We start from the raw sequence: 19,849 nt of genomic DNA, 5'->3' as shown, positions 1-19,849 counted from the left end.
GAGTGAAGAAAGCAGATATGATTCAAATAGAAAAGGTGTGAAAACTGCTCTATAATCTCACATGGAAAGTTTTCTGATGAACTGATTTTTTAAACTGAGATAAAAAGCTAAACTGAGGAAAGGAGTCAGCCAACCAAAGGAAAGAGTAAGAATATACCAGACAGAGGGACAGCATGCACGAAAACCTCCAAGCAGAAGAGAACAAGGAGTTTCAGGAAAGTGAAAGAAATCCAGTGACTAACAGGAAAGCAGAGTAATGGCCTAAGTACTGCTTGATCAGGTTGAAGAGAAAGAGCAAAGTACTCCAGAAGGCCTTAGCAGCAGTTCATTCTGAGGTCAATGAACAGGCCTAAAAACAGAATGAAAAGATTTTGCTTTTTAAAAGGTGCTTGAAGTAACCCTTACACTACAATTTTCCATTTCTAAGCTACCTTAAAGTTCTGTTGACTTGTTACCATAACTTTGAATATAAACTATAGTCTGTTTATATTTCATATATGAAAGTATTTTTCCTTTGAATTCTATAGCTATAATAATAGCTTATCATACAAAAGTTAAGTTTAAGTAATAAAATATTGATATTGGCTATACTTTATGAGTTTAAATTTCCTTCAAAGTTCATAATTTTTATAAAGTGCAGAAAGTATTTGAAATAGTAGCTTCTTTGCTTCATATAAAATAACATAATTTTAATTATGTTATGTTATACAAAAATAACTCTGTCATTATTATATCATTATAGTCAACTCAACATAATTTAAACTCTGTCATATCTGTGTCGTTATAGTCAACTCTTCACCAGACAAAATACATCAAATCAGACTAAAAGGCAATTTTCAGTGGAAATAAGTAGCTGTTTTTTCCCTCTCCAAAATCATCTGCCTCAAAAAATGACAGCAGGTAGAGGTGACCTCTGGCCATCTAGCAAAAATTTCTTTTGAATGATTTGACATAGCTTGTAAGTTTTATTAATGGTTCAAAGAAAAGTAATGGACACACAAGATATATATAATTCACTCCATGGAAAACATATCATAAAACACTAAACTGGTTTTTATAAAACGTATTTGGGAGATTTTATGGATAGCTGAAAAATATAATTAATAATTACCCCCTAAAAAGGTGACTGTGATCTGCTAAAAGATGTATTCAAAACCAGTGTATTTTAAGTTTTCTCTCAAACTAAGTTATCAATAGTCTCATTCCAAGCTTTATTCTGCACACCTCCATCTGATTGGTTATCCTAAACCATATACAAGGTGTCAATGATTCCTCACTGCTTTCAAAATATAGTCTGGACTTCAGTCTGACTTTCGAGGCCCTCCTATCCGGCTGTATATCTTTCAAGCTTTACAAACTTTGTATTTTATCTTATGCTTAATTAGTTTGGTTTTAAAATCTCCTGATATTTGAGCAGAATGCTGTCAGCTATGAAAATTCTACACTTCCTTCAAGGCCCAGGTCATATTTCATTTCCTCCATTTCATCTCCTCCACTGATGGCTGCTCTGAAGCAAAACTTCTCAACACTACAGCATGCATCATTTACAGTGCATTTGGCATATACTGTGAGGAACTGTACAATTTTGTACTCTAGACAGTTAGTATCCTAATAGCTCATTCCACATAGCACTTCAGATGGCAGGAAGATATTAAATGATTTATTAAATGATAAAAATTATTTTATTATTTTATTAAATGATAAAAAAATTTTCTCCACAAGTTTATAAATTTTCAGACATTCAGAAAACAGGAAGGACCCCAAATTCCCTTAAAATACATGGACAAAGAAATCCATATCTGATAAAATTTTTTGGGGGGGGTAAAAAAGGTCCAGAATTCTTTTACCTATGGGAACTTCCTGCCATTTGCAAAACAATCATTAAGAAAAGAGTGTCTCTTACAATATAAAATGGATCAATTAACACTTTGTACACCTTAAATTTAAAGAGCCTCTTGATGAAGGTGAAAGAGAGTGGAAAAGTTGGCTTAACGCTCAACATTCAGAAAATTAAGATCATGGCATCCAGTCCCATCACTTCACGGCAAATAGATGGGGAAACAGTGGGTGACTTTATTTTTCTGGGCTCCAAAATCACTGCAGATGGTGATTGCAGCCATGAAATTAAAAGACACTTACTCCTTGGAAGGAAAGTTATGACCAACCTAGACAGCATATTGAAAAGCAGAGACATTACATTGCCAACAAAGGTCCGTCTAGTCAAGGCTATGGTTTTTCCAGTGGTCATGTATGGATGTGAGAGTTGGACTATAAAGAAAGCTGAGTGCCGAAGAATTGATGCTTTTGAATTGCAGTGTTGGAGAAGACTCTTGAGAGTCCCTTGGACTGCAAGGAGATCCAACCAGTCCATCCTAAAGGAAATCAGTCCTGAATATTCATTGGAAGGACTGATGCTGAAACTGAAACTCCAATATTCTGGCCACCTGATGGGAAGAGCTGACTCATTTGAAAAGACCCTGATGATGGGAAAGATTGAGGGCAGGAGGAGAAGGGGATGACAGAGGATGAGACGGTTGGATGGCATCACTGACTCAATGGACATGGGTTTGGGTGAACTCCGGGAGTTGGTGACGGACAGGAAGGCCTGGCATGCTGCAGTTCATGGGGTCACAAGGAGTCGGACATGACTGAGTGACTGAACTGAACTGAACTTACATCAGATATATTCAATTAAAAAAAGTGATTTCTTATTCACATGGAAAATTTTCTCTTATCTAAAATTTTTTAAATCCCTCACACCTTAAACCTATACTAAAATAGCAAAGAAGGCATCAATTCCAATCCTTAATTTACCACAGCCTATTTCTAAGTACAGGACTCCTACCTAAAAACAACAGTAACAAAATCTATCTTTATTAAGATACTGAAGGTTCCTCCTGGCAAAATCCAGATCTAAAATAATAAACTGCATTTAATTTATACTTGGTCAAGGAATTTTTAATAAACTCATGAAATCTATATTCCTTAAATATGAAAGAACTGAATTTTAATACCAACTTTTGAGGGAAATGCTATCAAATGATCTTTTAATTATTTTATTATCAAATATAAATTTTCAAATTTCTTAAAAAATTCAAATCTTCAGTTAAAAATTTTCAAATATATCAAGTATAAAAATCACCAAATATAAATTAATTTCTTTTGAAAAATATAATAATATCCATCATATGCCTAAGGAATGCTACAGTTCTTAACATTTTATAAATAAATGCTGAAAAGTCAACAGAAAAATTTTCAACCAGAATCAAAGAATCAGTATTCATTCTTTTGTTCACTTAAAAATGGTTGCTGAGTATCTAAGAATTTAGAGAACCAAGGGAGGTGTTATGGGTTGGAACTTTGTTCCCCCCAAAATCATATGTTGTCTCAACACCCAGTACTTCATAATGTAATCTTATCTGGGAATAGGGCTTTCACAGCTTTAACTGGTTAAATCAAGAAAAGGCTTACTGGAATGGGGTGGGCCTCTAATCTTACTGGTGTCCTTATAAACAGAAGAAATTAGGACACAGAGAGGCACACAGGGAGAATACCATGTGAATAAGAAGACAGAGAGATCTACAAGCTAAGGAACATGAAAGATTGTCACTTAACTATCAGAAGACAGGAGATGTGGTACAAATTTCCCTATAGCCCTCTAAAGGAACCAACCATGCTGACACCTTGATCTTGGACTTTAGCCCCCAGAGCTCTGAGACAAAAAATTTCTGTTGTTTAAACCACCCAGTTCATGTACTTTGTTGTGGCAGCCCCAGGAAACTACCAGAGAAGGCTTCCCTCAAGAATTCTCAGTTGTATTGAGAACTGAAAATGAAGTAGGAATTAGCGAAAGAGAATGGAGAAAAGAGGGTTCCAAGAATTTGGGAACACCACACTCAAAAACAGAACAAAGAAAGCAATGAACATAATGGTGAAGAGTAGGGGTCGGCAAACCAGATTCAATCCAGTCCACCATCTGTTCTTATCTGAACATATCCACTGCTCATTCTTATTGGGTATGGCTGCTTTCATGCTAAAGCAGCCAGTGATGCAGTTGCAACAGAGAGCATATGGCACAGAAAGCCTAAAATAGTTACTATCTGGCCCTTTACAGAAAAAGGCCTGTCCCTATAAAAGCACAAACTAGAGTCAGACTGCCTCGCTCCATCACCCGGTAACTGTGTGAACATGGGAAACTTACCCTCTCTGTGTCTCATTTTCCTTTATAGAAACAAGGACAAAAAACCCTCCCTTATAAGGCTGCTTGAGAACTGAATGTATTAATATATATAAAGTGCTTAGAAAGGCATGGGCAAATACGTCTATAAGTCTACATATATTTGTTTGCCTACATGTTTGCTATTATCATCACCATTAATAAGTTTGAGGAACCAAAGTTGACCAGTGTTAGGAAGACTTTAGGGGCTTGAGATAAGGCTGAAGAACTAAACATGGGTCAAATCATTTTTTGATTAGCCACATTAAAACATCTTGGAGACTACTCTAACATGAATGAAAGCCTTTAGTATAAGGTTTTAAGCTGAAGAATAACATCATTGGAATAGCATATTTTCACAGAAGAGCAACATTTTAGGTGACTACATTCTTTTTTAAAATCAGCTAAATTATTAAACAGCAAAATTTTGCACTTTGTTGTATTTTTGGGTATATATTATTGAAATTTATACTTTCAACAACTTTATGAGATTTATTCAAATTATATGCATATTACAAGTGAGCAAAATGAAGTGCCTTATTAAGATTATAGACAGGAAACAAAACTGAGGCATACAAATTCCCATGAATATTGTTCTCTAAAGAGGTTTCCAGACTTGGTGGGATTACTTTGGGTCAAACTTTCAGGAAGAAGCCCTACCTTTAATTTCAATTTTCACTTCTACTCTGTCATGGTAACTATGTAACTTATCATCTAACTGTGGACACTTTTTGAGTCTCAACTTTTAACTACTAAAAGTTACCCCAGGACAACAAGCATAAGCCTGCACTGTTAAATACATTCACCCTACATCTTTGTCAATTAGAAGATGGAGATGATATCTTACGAAGTTGAACTGCCAATGAGTCATCTGAATGGGTGAGAAATTCTTTAGAATTACACATCATCAGTTTTCAGTCTAAAGTCCACCAGTATGCTGTTGATACCACCACCACCAACAAAACCAACAGTGTATACAAAAAGTGATACACAAAACTTGATGACTGTTGACTCCAGGATTTGAACTTGCTTACCTCCATGACATCTTCTAAAGTCTCTTCTGCATCTGCTTTCTCTGTCATCAATTTGGCTGCCTTAAAATAAGTTTTCATGAGTAGATAACCTCTTTTTGCGCCATTCCAGTATGACCGAGGAATTTCTACCAAGCCATACCCCAACAACAATACAAGAAGAAACAGACCCCATGTATTAGCAGCTGCTATCCCAATTGTCTGAAGCTGGTTCCTTAGAAAGAAAAAACATAAGCAGATAGCTGTGATAAATTTTTCTGACAAAAATGTAAAATGAAACTAACTAGCGTTAAATGGTTTTTCAGAAAACAACTGCCCTATGATATAGATCCAATTTTATATGAAAAGTTTCAACCTTCAAATCTTAGCTCCTCTTTTAGTAACAGCAGAAAATCTGTGTTGTAATGAAAAGTTAGAGTGTGACTGCAGAAATAGACAAAGCAAACACTGCTTCTATTATAGTTAAAATTAGAATCTTAGGAAAATTCATGGCAAATTATCCTGAAGAAAATACATTTTTCATTAGGCACTTTCTTATTTAATATTAACCAAGAGAAGACTGAAAAGAAGTTTTAGCCTCAAAAAATTTTGTTTTGAAGCAGACACACACAAACCTCAAGAATCCAACAGTAAGGATTATCACTGCTACTCTATTTCTAAACTTTTCAGATATGACTCTTCACATATATCATTAACACATTACAAGTATAACACAGATTTCAACTTTATTACAAAGACAAATCTAAACTTAAAGAGAAATATGCCCTTATATTATAATCAGAACAAAAAAAAATATTCACAACTTAACGATGAAAAATAAATCCAGGTATTTAGTCATACATAAAAATTTTAAAGTCTATGAAAAAATCATAAGAGTTAATACTTCAACATAGCTCTTTGATAAAACATCAGTTCCTTGTCTAAGATGTATATGCAAAGATGTTACTCCATATTTTCCTTCTCAGTAATATGGATTATTATGATATTCTTTGGGGGGAACCCATAAAACATGTCATGGTAGGTTTCCCAATAAAATGCTTGCTTGCATATGAAATAAAATTTAATTTAAAAAAATGCAAATGTACACAGAAACAATGTTAAGAACATGGTTTATCTTACCATTCTAGGTGCAAGTGTGGGTTGACAGCTACATAAATTAAAAATGCTCCAAAAATCAGCAAATAGGTGCCATAATAGATTGCATTCTCAATTAGTGCAGTTTTGATCTTCCCAGTGATGGAAAACCCTCCTGATCTTGCATATGACTGCATGAAAGGTAACAGAATCCTGGATGATTAGAAAAAATATGATTAAAACACACCTGACATGTCTGTACAATTTCAAAATACTGGAAACATGTAAATCTCAATTTTAATGTGTGGTTCTTCTCATGAATCAATATGATTTTGAGTAATAACACTAAACCAAACAGAGGGCTGAATATGTTTCCAACATTAAATTCTGGGGAGAGAAAAGCATATTCCTGGGAGCAAAAACAATGATCAACAGAGAGTACAACAGTACTCTCTGACTTACAAGGAATCTGAAAAAGGCCTTTAAAGATTTTTTGAATTATTTAGATTACATCCAAAGAATAGTGAGGAATCATTTTCTTTAACTGAAGGGAGACACGATCAAACTTTTGTTTTCTATGGACTGATAAAAGTTCAACATGGAGAATGGGCTTAAATGGAACAAAACTGTAACTATTTAGAATGGGTAAGGGGTGGTGGTGTGGTAAGAAGCAAGAGAGAAGGGTGGTTGTCAGTATACTGAGTTTGAAGTACAGGTAGGTTTAGTCCCCCAGTTGTTTGACTCTGGGAACCCCATGGACTGTAGCCCACCAGGATCCTCTGTCCATGGCTTTCCCAGGCAAGGATATTGGAGTAGGTTGCCATTTCCTTTCAGAGGATCTTCCCGACCCAGGGATTGAATCCCGGTCTCCTGCATCGCAGGTAGACTATTTAGCGACTGACTGAGCCACCAGGGAAGCCCAAATGTCAGGGGAAAGTGTCCTGGATACATCCTAAAGGAGCTGCACAGGAAATAGTTGGCCATCCAGCTTCAGAATTCAGGAGAACGAACAGAAACACAGACAATTTGGAGTCATCACCGTACTAATGGTACTGAAATAACATCAGTAGATGAGATCTGGAAGGGAATATATACATAGAATGAATGAGAAGGAAAGATCTGAGACTGATGCCTCAAAAATATCAACTTTTAAATGAAAGGCAGACAAACAGAAGGAAAGGCCAACAAAGGAGGCTGAGGGAACAGTCAAGAATTATGGAAGAAAACGAAGAAGTACATGGAGAATAAAGTGTTTGAAAGTGGAGAGAGGAAACAGTAAAATCAAAGGCTGCCAAGAGGTCAGTAAATTAACAGCCTGTACATTTAAGTGGAGAAGGGAGGATAGAAAACAGGGTCCAATGGGTTGTGGAAAGAGTAAGCAGTGAGCAAACGGAGACACAAAATGCAGACAATTCTAGAAGTTTGGCTACTTAGAATAAACTATGGTATATTCAAAAAGTAGAACTCTTCACAGAAATTTAAAAAAAATTAGAATACTGAGACATACAACACAGAAGAATCTTCCAAATATATGAGCAAAAAGAGAAACAAAAAGGTACATACTGTATAACTCCATATTTATAAAGCTGAAAAAGCACGCAAAACTAATCTATGGTAATAGAAGTCAGAATCATGTGCTACCTTTGGGGAGCCTAATGACTGGGAGAGGGGTATGTGGGAAGCTTCTGGGGATATTGTTAATGTTCTATATCACAATCTGAGTGCTCATTATATGGGTGTATTCATTTTGAAGAGAAGTCAAACTAAATACAGTCTGTGGGATTTTTTGTACTAATTTATACTTTAAAAAAAAGTCTCCCTAAAAAAATACAGCAGTGATGAGTAGATCATCGAGGGGGAGACAGAAAGTTGGAAAGGATTCTGACTTGAGTTTTGTAACAAGAGCTGAAGGAGATAGGTCTACATTTGAGGAAGAGGGACTGACTTTAAGAATGACTCTTACATTCTTGGAGGGAAGGAAAGAAAGGATAGGTAGACAGGTTTGTTGGTGAGAAGCTGAAAAGAGCTGCCATCTGATGATTCCTTTTTCACTGGATGGCAGAAAGTAAAGTCATCTGCAAGGAGAGAAGGTGACTGTTTCTAGGACATAAGAGAGAGAGAGTCACAATCACTGCTGAGGTTTGCAGTGACTGGAAAGATTTCTTGTGAAGAATGAAGAGCAAACAGATGAGCAAATCAAAGGATCAAAGTTTGGCAATGTTGAAGAACTAGCCGAGCTCAATGTACATGCTACAGGCATCCTATACCCTGCTGTGTGATTTTTCTCTTGCCATGTTCTCCACCTCCAGTTTACTTGTATTATATCTATTGTAAAATGCTCAATAGGCAGTGGAAAAAGTATGAATGAGTCTGGAGCACAGCAGAAAGACAAAGTTATATTGGGTAGAAAACAAAAAGACTTGGAAAGCATCACAAGTTAATGAAACCATGGCTATAATTACAGTTACTCAGGGAGAGTCAGATAACAAGATGACCAAAGATGGGACCCTGGGGAACACCAACGTTTAGGAACGGGCCACAGAAATGCAGCACATAAAGGAAATTCAGAAGTCTGCACTAAGTGCACAGAACACCAGGGGTTAATGATGACCTCAGCAAGAGACCAGGGTCACATAACAATGGGACTTGAAGAAAACGGAACTGAAGAAGGTCCAGAAAGAAGGCAGTAACGAAAAGGAAATGATGACAAGGAGAATTTTTTTGTCTGTTTTCTACTTTTTGTTTATTTCTTTCTTTTCATTCCTTTTAAGATAAGACAGATCTCAATGAGGAAAGCATATAGATTTAAGGGAAAATATGACATAAATAAGTTCTAAAATATGAAAGTTCACTGAAAAAATAATCACTTTTTAAAATTTAGCCAAAATATTGAAAATTTTATCCTTCACCACCACTTACCATGTTAAAAATTGTGAAGTCCAATATACTACCCTCCAGAAAATTGGCATGATTCCATCAGGAATGTAACTCCATGGCTTGAAACACGGATGTTGGCTATTTAAAAACAATTTAAAGCCAATTAATCATATGCTACTTAAATGAATTGCACAATTAGTTTGTGTTGGCAAAGTTCACTTACATTCAGCTTTAAACTATGGATTCTAACTTATAAAATTTTATAGAAAATTAAAATTCAAAACTGTGTTCAAAAAACACACAAAGGGAACAAAACTGTTTCAAGGAGAAATGTGTTTAAATTTTCAATGTTTTTCTAAGTCTTTGAATAAAATGAGGACATAATGTACTAACAGACTAATGAAGTGACAGCTTTAAAAGTAAATGCATTATGAAATCAAACTCTTGAGACGATTACCTTTAAAATACCCCCTCACTTCATTTGTGGGTTGGTTATGGTGGCAAGAAAAAAAGGTATTAGGTGATTAAGTCCTAGAAACTGGAACCCTAACTTATCAGTCACTATAGCATATGTCCTATGGAGAAAGATGCCAGCATCTATACATAATTCTGTTTGAATTTTCTGAAAACATGTGTATCTGACCATAGGTTCTTTCAGTAATAATCAGCATTCCTAAACTGTAAAGCTACTCTTTAGTCCAAGGGCTTCCAACAATCCACAGTGGTGCTTCAAAAGGGAATAACTACTACATTTAAAATTCACCCTTAACTAGCTTTGATTTAAAAATAAGTAAATAAAAGCTGCATAAAGAAGTATGTAATACTACTTAGAGCACTGGTAAAAGCTACAGCCAATACTTAGTTTTTTACTGGGAAGTTTGATATGAATTCAAGATAACCTTTTGATAATTTTTTTTTCCTTTTGATAATTTGAACTTTATTCTCAGTCTAAAACCATAATGTTTTAAAAGGATGCACATATATCAAAGGATTATCCTATGTACAGAATAACCTCCTCTTCATTCATTACAACCTTGTAAATTAGAAAAACAAGAAAATGCACACCCCATTTTTTTTTACTGGAGAGGAAAAACAGCTTTTGGCAATCTATTCTTAGTAAGGCACTAAAAAAATCAGGTCTTCTCCAAGTTTCTATTAGCATCTACTGAGAGGTCTTGAATGCCAATAACTATTTAAAAAATGTATTCAAGATTAAAATTTAAATAGGATACATGTAATGAAAAGTCTATTAGCAAAGGATGAAGAAGGGAGGTGAGTAGAGAATGAGGATAAACTTTTATAAATATAAAATACAGATGGTAAAACTGACAATTTTTAAACAAACTGCCCCCACAACATTTTTTTTAAAAAAGGAAGAAAGTACCTTGGGACTGGGGTAGCAGTTGCATACAATCCTGTCATGTTGCTACCCTCAGGAGGGCTTGAGTTTGCAGCAGCATGTTTGCACCGGTTGTATATTGTCTAAAGCAATAAAGGCATGGTTTAAAAATGAAAACCAAAAAGTTACCAAGTACTTAAGGGATATTGGAATGTATCAAGTTATTTACCCAAAATTACCTTCCTGGCTATGCATTTTAGTGATCAAATTCATACAATAACACTTGCTTAAAATACAAGTTAATTTTTACATAACTGAGCTGTCTTAAAAACATATCTCAAACATGCTGTCTGATTACAAGTGCCTTTTAAATTGTGAAAATTAGTTTCACCTCTTACCGTACTAACATCCAGAGGGAGTATGAAGACAATCAGGAAGCAGAGATACCAAGCTAGCAGTGTTCCAACAATGACAAGTCTATGCTGCTTCTTAAAGTCTCCATACCGATGAAGTAGGAATAACGCCAGGAAAAAGACAAAAACAATCTCGAGTCCCAGAGCTGCACCACTCATTATTCAATGTTTCCTCTGATTCACCAAAGTAATTCACATATAGACCTGGATCATTTCTACAAGCCACGAAGAAAAAAAATAAGGCAGTCATATGAAATGACCACTTGGAAATTTCCTAATTATTTTTTATTCATATACTAATAAATTGTTAAAAAAAAACTGTCAGGCTTTACACCTGACTCTGAGTAAGATAAAAAGGATAAACCGTATTCTCAAGTACTTCTGTTTTTTAAAGCATATGTTGAAAATTTTGCATAAATGATATCTTTAGGAAAAAAACTATTTTAGCAAAAATCACACTAGTTTCAAAAATATTACAAAGTAAGAATACTAGATATAAACAGTTTAAATACAGTGTCACTTGGAGTTGTTCCTTAATATTATAAGTCCTAACATAATATTTTATATAAATACACTATTGACTGATCCTATGAAATCAGATATTTTGTAAAATAAAGGTTTCTAAGTCATCCATAATCATTACTTCAGATTTTCTAAAAGAGAGGGAGGGAGAAACAGAAAGAGAGAGACCATTTGAAAGTAACATTTCCTTCGTTTGAAGCAGTATTTTTCTTTCTTTCATATTAATCTTGTCTAACTTTCAGAACCTGAAATTTTTATTCATTTCCTGTGCCACAAAATATACTTACCTTTTCCATCTATCTATATAAATCTTATTGTCTTTAAAGTTACTTCACCTATTTTATAGGCAGAAAAATTTATCAACGAAAATTTATCATTTGAAAATATTTTTTCATAAATGTTGATACAGACATCAGAAAATGGTTTATTTGATAGTTCTCTACTCTTATAAAATAATTTACCTTTACTAACTAAAGACAATATATGTGCTTTTCACCTCTATAAAATCAATGTCAGGCATTTCTGGTTGTCTATGGACTAACTACAGTATCCCAAGGAAAAATTAATATCTTAACATAAGAGAATCAGTATCATGATGCAACCCACCAAAATAAAGTAAGGTAGAATCAATAAAATATGTCAAATTAACAAACATTCCCAACCAAAGCTATTTATTAAAAGAATAAAGAAAGTCTGAGTACCTTACAGGTTAAATTTAATATAAGAAATACCCTTATATGGAATATCACAAATGAAAATTACATTTAATAAACTATTTCCTTCATTATTTCTTTATATTATTCAAGTAGTTTCCTTCCATCCCTCTGTGGATTCAACCAGTATTTTCATTCTTAAGTGTCTAAAATAGAAAACCATTTGTCATTCTCTATCTCCATTTCCTCTATATTTTACTTCAAAGCACTTATCTACCTGATACAGTGTATGTTCTTTATTGCTTCCCTGTAAAAACCCACACCACACACACATACACACACACTCTTCTCTCTCCATGAAAGCAGAGAGCGGGCATGCTCAGTTGTGTCTTGTGTCTTGACTCTTTGCAACCCCACGAACTGTAGCCCCCAGGCTCCTCTGTCCATGGATTTTTCCAGGCAATAATACTGGAGTGGGTTGCCATTTCCTACTCCAGGGGATCTGGAGTAGGGATCAAACCCAAGTTTCTTGCATCTCTCATACTGGCAGGCAGATTCTTTACCACTGAGTCACCTGGGAAGCCCCATGAGAGCAGAGACTTCACTGTTTTATTCAGTACTGTACCCCATGTCTATACTATAGTGTCTGGCATATAGCTGCTATTCAAAAAATATCTGTCAAATGAATAAGTAAATGAAAAAAAAACATTACTGTATACTATAGTACATACACTATTTTTTTATTACTGCTGACTTCAAAGGTAACTTCAAAGGTATTACTGCTGACTTCAAAGGTAACATACCACTCACTATTGTCTCCAAAATTGATTTTACATATATTTATTACAACTCAAGGGCTTCCCTGGTGACTCAGTGGTAAAGAATCTTCCTGCCAATGCAGGAGTGAAGTGAAAGTCATTCAGTCGTGTCTGACTCTTTGTGACCCCATGGACTATCAGTCTATGGAATTCTCCAGGCCAGAATACTGGAGTGGGTAGCCTTTCCCTTCTTCAGGGGATCTTCCAAGTGGGTTCAACCCCTAGATTGGGGAGATTCCCTACAGAAGGAAATGGCAACCCGCTCTAGACTTCTTGCCTGGGAATTCCCAAGGACAGAGGAGACTGGTAAGCTACAGTCCATGGGGGTAGCCAAAAGACTCAAACATGACTTAGCAACTACACAATATTACAACTCAAAAAGCTTAAAATTCTGCTCATTACTAACTACTACTCAAAATTTCAAATTTCATTTTTAAAGAAAAATCTTGTGTCATTACGGTAAGCCAAATCTTATTTTTAAGCCAAGAATAAGTTAAGTGACAGCCAGATGTAGAATATGCTGATGAAAACCATTACCATCTTTAAGATGCAGCTCTTTTAAGGAAAAAATTATTCAGTGTGAATTTACTTAATATAATTATCATATGAAAATCCTTTTATGATTTGACTTAGATATTTATTTTGCCTGAAATTGTTCACCACAAGGAATATGACAACCATAGGAAAAAAGAATGAGTATCAGAGATAAGCAAGGGGATGCTAAAGCATGGCAGAATGAAATGATGGAATGTTACTGAAGTGTAAGAAATTATATTTAAGATTATTTAGTAACATTAGAAAACTATCACAACATTAACTGATAAACTAGACTCATGTATTTTTACATAATATGCATAAAAATAAGAATTAACGAACAACAATGAAATATGTGGAGACGTTAATAATAGGTAGTAAGATAACAGTTTAAGCAAACAATACATTCAGTTACAAACTTCCTGGTAGTTACTAATTATTCTTTTATAATGGCTGTCAATTTTTCAGTTTGATTCATACTACTCTCAATATTATAGATGAATAAGCAGAATTATGGATCCTTTATTCTAGCAATAAAGAAATGATTTGGTTACATTTCTTCCCATACTCAGTGTATGTGTCTCCTATAGCTGTTGCCCATTTGAATGCAGAGTTCCAAAGAACAGCAAGGGAGATAAGAAAGCCTTCCTCAATGATCAGTGCAAACAAATAGAGGAAAACAACAGAACAGGAAAGACTAGAGATCTCTTCAAGAAAATTAGAGATACCAAGTGAACATTTCATGCAAAGATGGGCTCAATAAAGGACAGAAATGGTATGGACCTAACAGAAGCAGAAGATATTAAGAAGAGGTGGCAAGAATACATAGAACTGTACAAAAAAGATCTTCACGACCCAGATGATCATGATGGTGTGATCACTCATCTAGAGCCAGACATGCTGGAATGTGAAGTCAAGTGGGCCTTAGAAAGCATCACTATGAACAAAGCTAGTGGAAGTGATGGAACTCCAGTTGAGCTATTTCAAATCCTAAAAAATGATGCTATGAAAGTGCTGCACTCAATATGCCAGCAAATTTGGAAAACTCATCAGTGGCCACAGGACTGGAAAAGGTCAGTTTTCATTCCAATCCCAAAGAAAGGCAATGCCAAAGAATGCTCAAACTACTGCACAATTGCACTCATCTCACACACTAGTAAAGTAATGCTCAAAATTCTCCAAGCCAGGCTTCAGCAATATGTGAACAGTGAACTTCCAGATGTTCAAGCTGGTTTTAGAAAAGGCAGAGGAACCAGAGATCAAATTGCCAACATGCACTGGATCATCAAAAAGCAAGAGGGTTCCAGATAAACATCTATTTCCGCTTTATTGACTATGCCAACGCCTTTGACTGTGTGGATCACAACAAGCTGTGGAAAACTCTTCAAGAGATGGGAATACCAGACCACCTGACCTGCCTCTTAAGAAATCTGTATGCAGGTCAGGAAGCAACAGTTAGAACTGGACATGGAACAACAGACTGGTTCCAAATTGGGAAAGGAGTACGTCAAGGCTGTATATTGTCACCCTGCTTATTTAACTTATATGCAGAGTACATCATGAGAAACACTGGGCTGGGGGAAGCACAAGCTGGAATCAAGATTGCCAGGAGAAATTTCAATAACCTAAGATATGCAGATGACATCACTCTTATGGCAGAAAGTGAAGAAGAACTAAAGAGCCTCTTGATGAAATAAGAAAGTAAAAAAGTTGGCTTAAAGCTCAACATTCAGAAAACTAAGATCATGGCATCCAGTCCCATCACTTCATGGCAAATAGATGGGGAAACAGTGGAAACAGTGGCAGACTTTATTTTGGGGGGAGGGCTGCAAAATCACTGCAGATGGTGACTGCAGCCATGAAATTAAAAGAGGCTTACTCCTTGGAAGGAAAGTTATGACCAACCTAGACAGCATATTAAAAAGCAGAGACATTACTTTGTCAACAATGTCCATCTAGTCAAGGCTATGGTTTTTCCAGGAGTCATGTATGGATGTGAGAGTTGGACTATAAAGAAAGCTGAGCACCGAAGAATTGAAGCTTTTGAAGTGTGGTGTTAGAGAAGACTCTTGAGAGTCCCTTGGACTGCAAGGAGATCAAACCAGTCAATCCTAAAGGAAATCAACCCTGAATATTCATTGGAAGGACTGATGCTGAAGCTCCAAAACTTTGGCCACCTGATGCAAAGAGCCGACTCACTGGAAAAGACCCTGATGCTGGGAAAGATTGAAGGCAAGAGGAGAAGAGGACAACAGAGGATGAGATGGTTGGATGGCATCACTGACTCAAAGGACATGAGTTTGAGCAAGTTCTGGTAGATGGTGAAGGACAGGGAAGCATAGTGTGCTGCAGTCCATGGGTGGCAAAGAGTTGGTCAGGACTGAGTACTATTTATGTTACTGACTTGGAGTACTACTTCCTGAGTACTTTATGGCTGATAATAGTTTTTCACACTAAACACACTTTAAGTAGAAAATTTAGAGGTTAAGATCATTTTGGAATCTGAAACATCCCATCCCAAATATTTTCCAAAAGGAGCATGGGGAGATAGGAAGGAAAGATTGGTATCAACTGAACAAGAGAACACAGACAAACAGTTTGTCAAAACCTGACTCTGAAATTGAATAAAAAATTTTCAACTAGACCTAATGATTCATCACACAGGCTGTGTTAACTTAAACATGTATCTTTACTCAGGTATGTGCATAAGAATTAGGAGACAACTTCAGATCCAAATAATGAAAAATCAGAAGAATTAGAACAGAACTAGATGTGAGTAATGAAAGTCAACAGTACCACCAAGTCAAAATTTAAATCTTTGAAAGATAATCATTAATTCCACATTAAATGATTTCAGGAATAAGGACAAGTCAGCTTAGGATATAGACAGAATACCACAAGAGAACATTAACTCCCACTCTAAAAATACAAGAAAGGCATAACATCTTTTGAAATCATCTTTAAAAAATAAGCAGAGTTGGCAAGCCAACCAGGTGAACTGAATCCCAAAGTGTAACAAGCTCTTTTGAAGAAAAATGGACATATTCAAACTGTTTCACCTTTGGCAAGGCATGAGAGAGGCAGCAATCATTAAGTAGGCAAGAAGAAAACAATTGGATCCATTGTAATGAATTCTTAAAGATTTTCAGTAAAGAGATTATAAGATTCATGTCAGTAATTAGAAAATAATCCATAGACTACTTCCTAGTAACAAAATAATTTTCTTTAAGGGAGTAGCTAATATTGAGTTTACTATTAAATAGATTCCAAGCACTTTGCTAGCACTTAACTTGTTTTATCAAATTAGACTTCACAACCCAGTAAGAAAGGATTATTAGTATTCCCATTTAACAGAGAAAATGGCACAAGAGAGTGTAAGAAGTGGGATGCAAACAGAGGCATCCTGACTACAGAGCCAGGCTCACAATTAGGATACAGGATACTAGAGTCTTTAATCCAGTCCAGACATACTTTTTTTAATGCAAGTTAGACTGTTTAAGTCATGCTTTTGCTCAGCTTTCCTTTGTTAATTTCATTTCTGTGAACAAAGTAGACACATTCTCCTGTCATTCTTTTAGATATATCAAGATAGAGTGCTAATAAAGTCATGTTTAATACAGAATCTAACTGTGCAACTTTGCAGGTAAGTCTGCCATAACTTAAGGATAAAACATGACTGCAATCTACAAGATGAAAGTAAAAAAGCAAGCACAGAGCAAAACAGAATTGGGAAAGAACCCTTCTGTTCTTGCCCCAACCTGCCCATTGTAGAGAACATTAAACTGCAAAGAACTAAAAGATCTACTTTAAAATTAACCGAAGGAAAAAGAATCTTTTGAATTTTGATGAGCATATAGAAACTTCTTGCTATGTAACTGTTGTTAGTCTTTTGTTCACATAAGCTAAATAACATAAAAAAAAAAAAAAAACAACTAAAGGAATCTTAAGATTTACTTCATGCTATTATGGAACTAAGGAAAAAGCACATCACACTTCTATTTAAGAGAATCTCCTTTGTCACATTTGATTTTCAAAAAGAACAGTAATATACTGTGCTGTGCTTAGTCTCTCAGTCGTGTCCGACTCTTTGGACCCCATGGACTGTAGCCCGACAGGCTCCTCTGTCCATAGGGTTTCTCCAGGCAAGAATACCGGAGTGGGTTGCCATACCCTCCTCCAGGGGATCTCCTCTACCCAGGAACCAAACCCAGGTCTCCCACATTGCAAGCAGATTCTTTACCATCTGAGCCACCAGGAAAGACCCAATAATATACTACTGAATACTGAATATATATGTATATATAAATATGTACACATAAGCTAGTTCTATGCCCTAATAATGACCATCTCGTAACTATGCTCTTGTCCCATGTATGAGAAACACCTTTCCAATTTACAAAGTCACTTGGTACTCTACCTAAAACTTCCAAAGAGTATTAGAAATTACTCACTCTGACATTTGCAGGTATTTTTAAAATGTAATTGATTTGTCCTAGATACTGATCTAGTAATTCTAGAAATAGGGAACCCTCTCTCACTAAAATGAGACTTGGGGTGTGCTGAGTGTATTAAATAAATAAACTTAATCAGGAAAACAAAATAATCTACATCAGTAGCAATCACAATGCAGTTCTTGGAAAGACCAGACAGGAAACTCTATGTAGCTAATAATCTCAAGCCTTCAATAACCACAATTCCTTATATTAAAGAGCCAATTTACCAAGTTAAACTTTTACTTAACATATTAACAGAAAAGCCATGATTAAAGGAATGCAGAAATGACTCCATTTTCATAAGCTAAAATATTTCTGCTGCCAGGGCAAACTATTAGAGCAATATCTATTCTAGAATTTGAACACTTCGATTTTCCAAGTTGACAGGCTCTCTCTGAAGCCCTATAAAGGACCTTGTTTCCACTAATTCAGATATTTCAAATATTCTGAAAACTAGAAATGTTTCCTAGTTCTCAGGCTAAATCCTAGCACAAGGATATTTCTCATTTTTAAATTTAGAGTCATCCTATTAGACCTTCCTTATAAGAGCTCTTTGTGCCCTCTTCCAATTATTGGGCTTCCCTGATGGCTCAGACAGTAAGAATCCGCCTGCAATGCAGGAGACCCGGGTTTGATCCCTGGATCAGGATGATCCCCTGGAGAAGGAAATGGCTACCCATTCCAGTATTCTTGCCTGGAGAATCCCCATGGACAGAGGAGTCTGTAGGGCTACCATCCATGGGGTCGCAGAGTCAGACAGGACTGAGCGACTAACACTTTATAAGACCTCTGTCTGAAGTGCCCTCTTTCAATCATATCATATTTCAAAACTTTACTCTCATCATGGCATTACAAATTTTGTTTATTCCTTCTCTCCATTAGTTTATAAGCTCCCTCGTCTTGTTCACTTTCCTGAAGAAGACTAAATATTTCCTCTGAATTGCTGTTTTAAGAGAAAGGATGTAGACTTCAAGCAGAAGGCTACTGCTTTCTCCTTAGCCAAAATATCATAAAGATAACTTCATGTAAAAAAAAGTCAGAACACTGCATTTAAAAATATTTTCCATGTAACAAATTGTGAACATTCAGCTTAGTATTCTTCATCTAGTTTCAACTAGAATCAATCAGTGAACAGATCCATTCTTTACACCAGTTTTACCTAGTTTCAAGAATAAACTAGTTACTAAAGGATCACGAACGCCCTCCTCTGTCAAGGGGTGGTTCCATTTCAAGCTATGCACCAACCCTGAAACAAGCTGATATACAAGCAAGGGAGGTTTAACTCCAGAGAAAATTGAATTTTTTTTTTTTAAAGAGAAGAAATAAGAAGGTATGCCACACAGCATGCTTAAGTGACATTCTAGTATTTTTGTGATGACGCCGGGTGCTTATTTCTGAACTTTATAAATCCTCTCGATTTTTATTAGGGTTGGAAGTTATTACCCTTCTCTCTTCCACTGTTTTACCAGGGTCACAGTTATAGGACATTTGCACAATGGATTTCGCACGGTCATCCTACCCAGAAAACGGCACTCTCTAACCATCTCCAAACTTTTCTCCGTGGATATAGTCTAAAAGCAAGCAGCTGGCTTTTAGGACGTGAGGCAATTTTTTTTTGAGACAGTAAGCGAATGGCGCTGCTGGTGGCCGCTAGCGTGGCACGAAAAGCCTTTTGCAAACAATAGTTACCTTATTTGTTCTCAAGCTAGCATTTATGGGACTTCTCAAGGCTGCCGGGAGATGCTCAGCTTTCCCACGGCACTCACCGTAATCTCCTGCTCCCCCTAAAATTAAACCTCCGCCTCACGTTTGAACCGCGCTTTCGTTTACAGACGCTCTCACGAGCCTCCTCTGATTTGACCGCGACTGTGAAACGAGC

At 35.9% G+C, this 19,849-nt stretch overlaps 1 protein-coding gene across 5 annotated transcripts in view; it reads right to left on the bottom strand.

Annotated features, from left to right (window-relative positions):
* LMBRD2 (LMBR1 domain containing 2) overlaps nt 1–19,849 on the bottom strand; it is a 46,035-nt gene that overhangs the window by 25,683 nt on the left and 503 nt on the right. For 3 of the 5 annotated variants that reach the window (XM_043887416.1, XM_043887417.1, XM_043887418.1), the window contains exons 2-6: nt 10,936–11,165; nt 10,583–10,680; nt 9,241–9,336; nt 6,367–6,534; nt 5,251–5,461 (exon numbers count right to left, since the gene is read on the bottom strand). In XM_043887416.1, coding sequence (XP_043743351.1) covers nt 5,251–5,461; nt 6,367–6,534; nt 9,241–9,336; nt 10,583–10,680; nt 10,936–11,109 — 747 coding nt within the window. In that variant the 5' untranslated portion in view covers nt 11,110–11,165. Of the gene's footprint in view, nt 1–5,250; nt 5,462–6,366; nt 6,535–9,240; nt 9,337–10,582; nt 10,681–10,935; nt 11,166–19,849 lie in introns of those variants that run through there. The other 2 variants (XM_043887419.1, XM_043887421.1) reach the window with 2 other exon arrangements.

Source organism: Cervus elaphus, chromosome 25 (genome assembly GCF_910594005.1).
Source record: "Cervus elaphus chromosome 25, mCerEla1.1, whole genome shotgun sequence".
NCBI lineage: Eukaryota > Metazoa > Chordata > Mammalia > Artiodactyla > Cervidae > Cervus > Cervus elaphus.
Note: the sequence above shows the minus strand (reverse complement) of the source record. Positions and strands in the feature narration are given on the sequence as shown.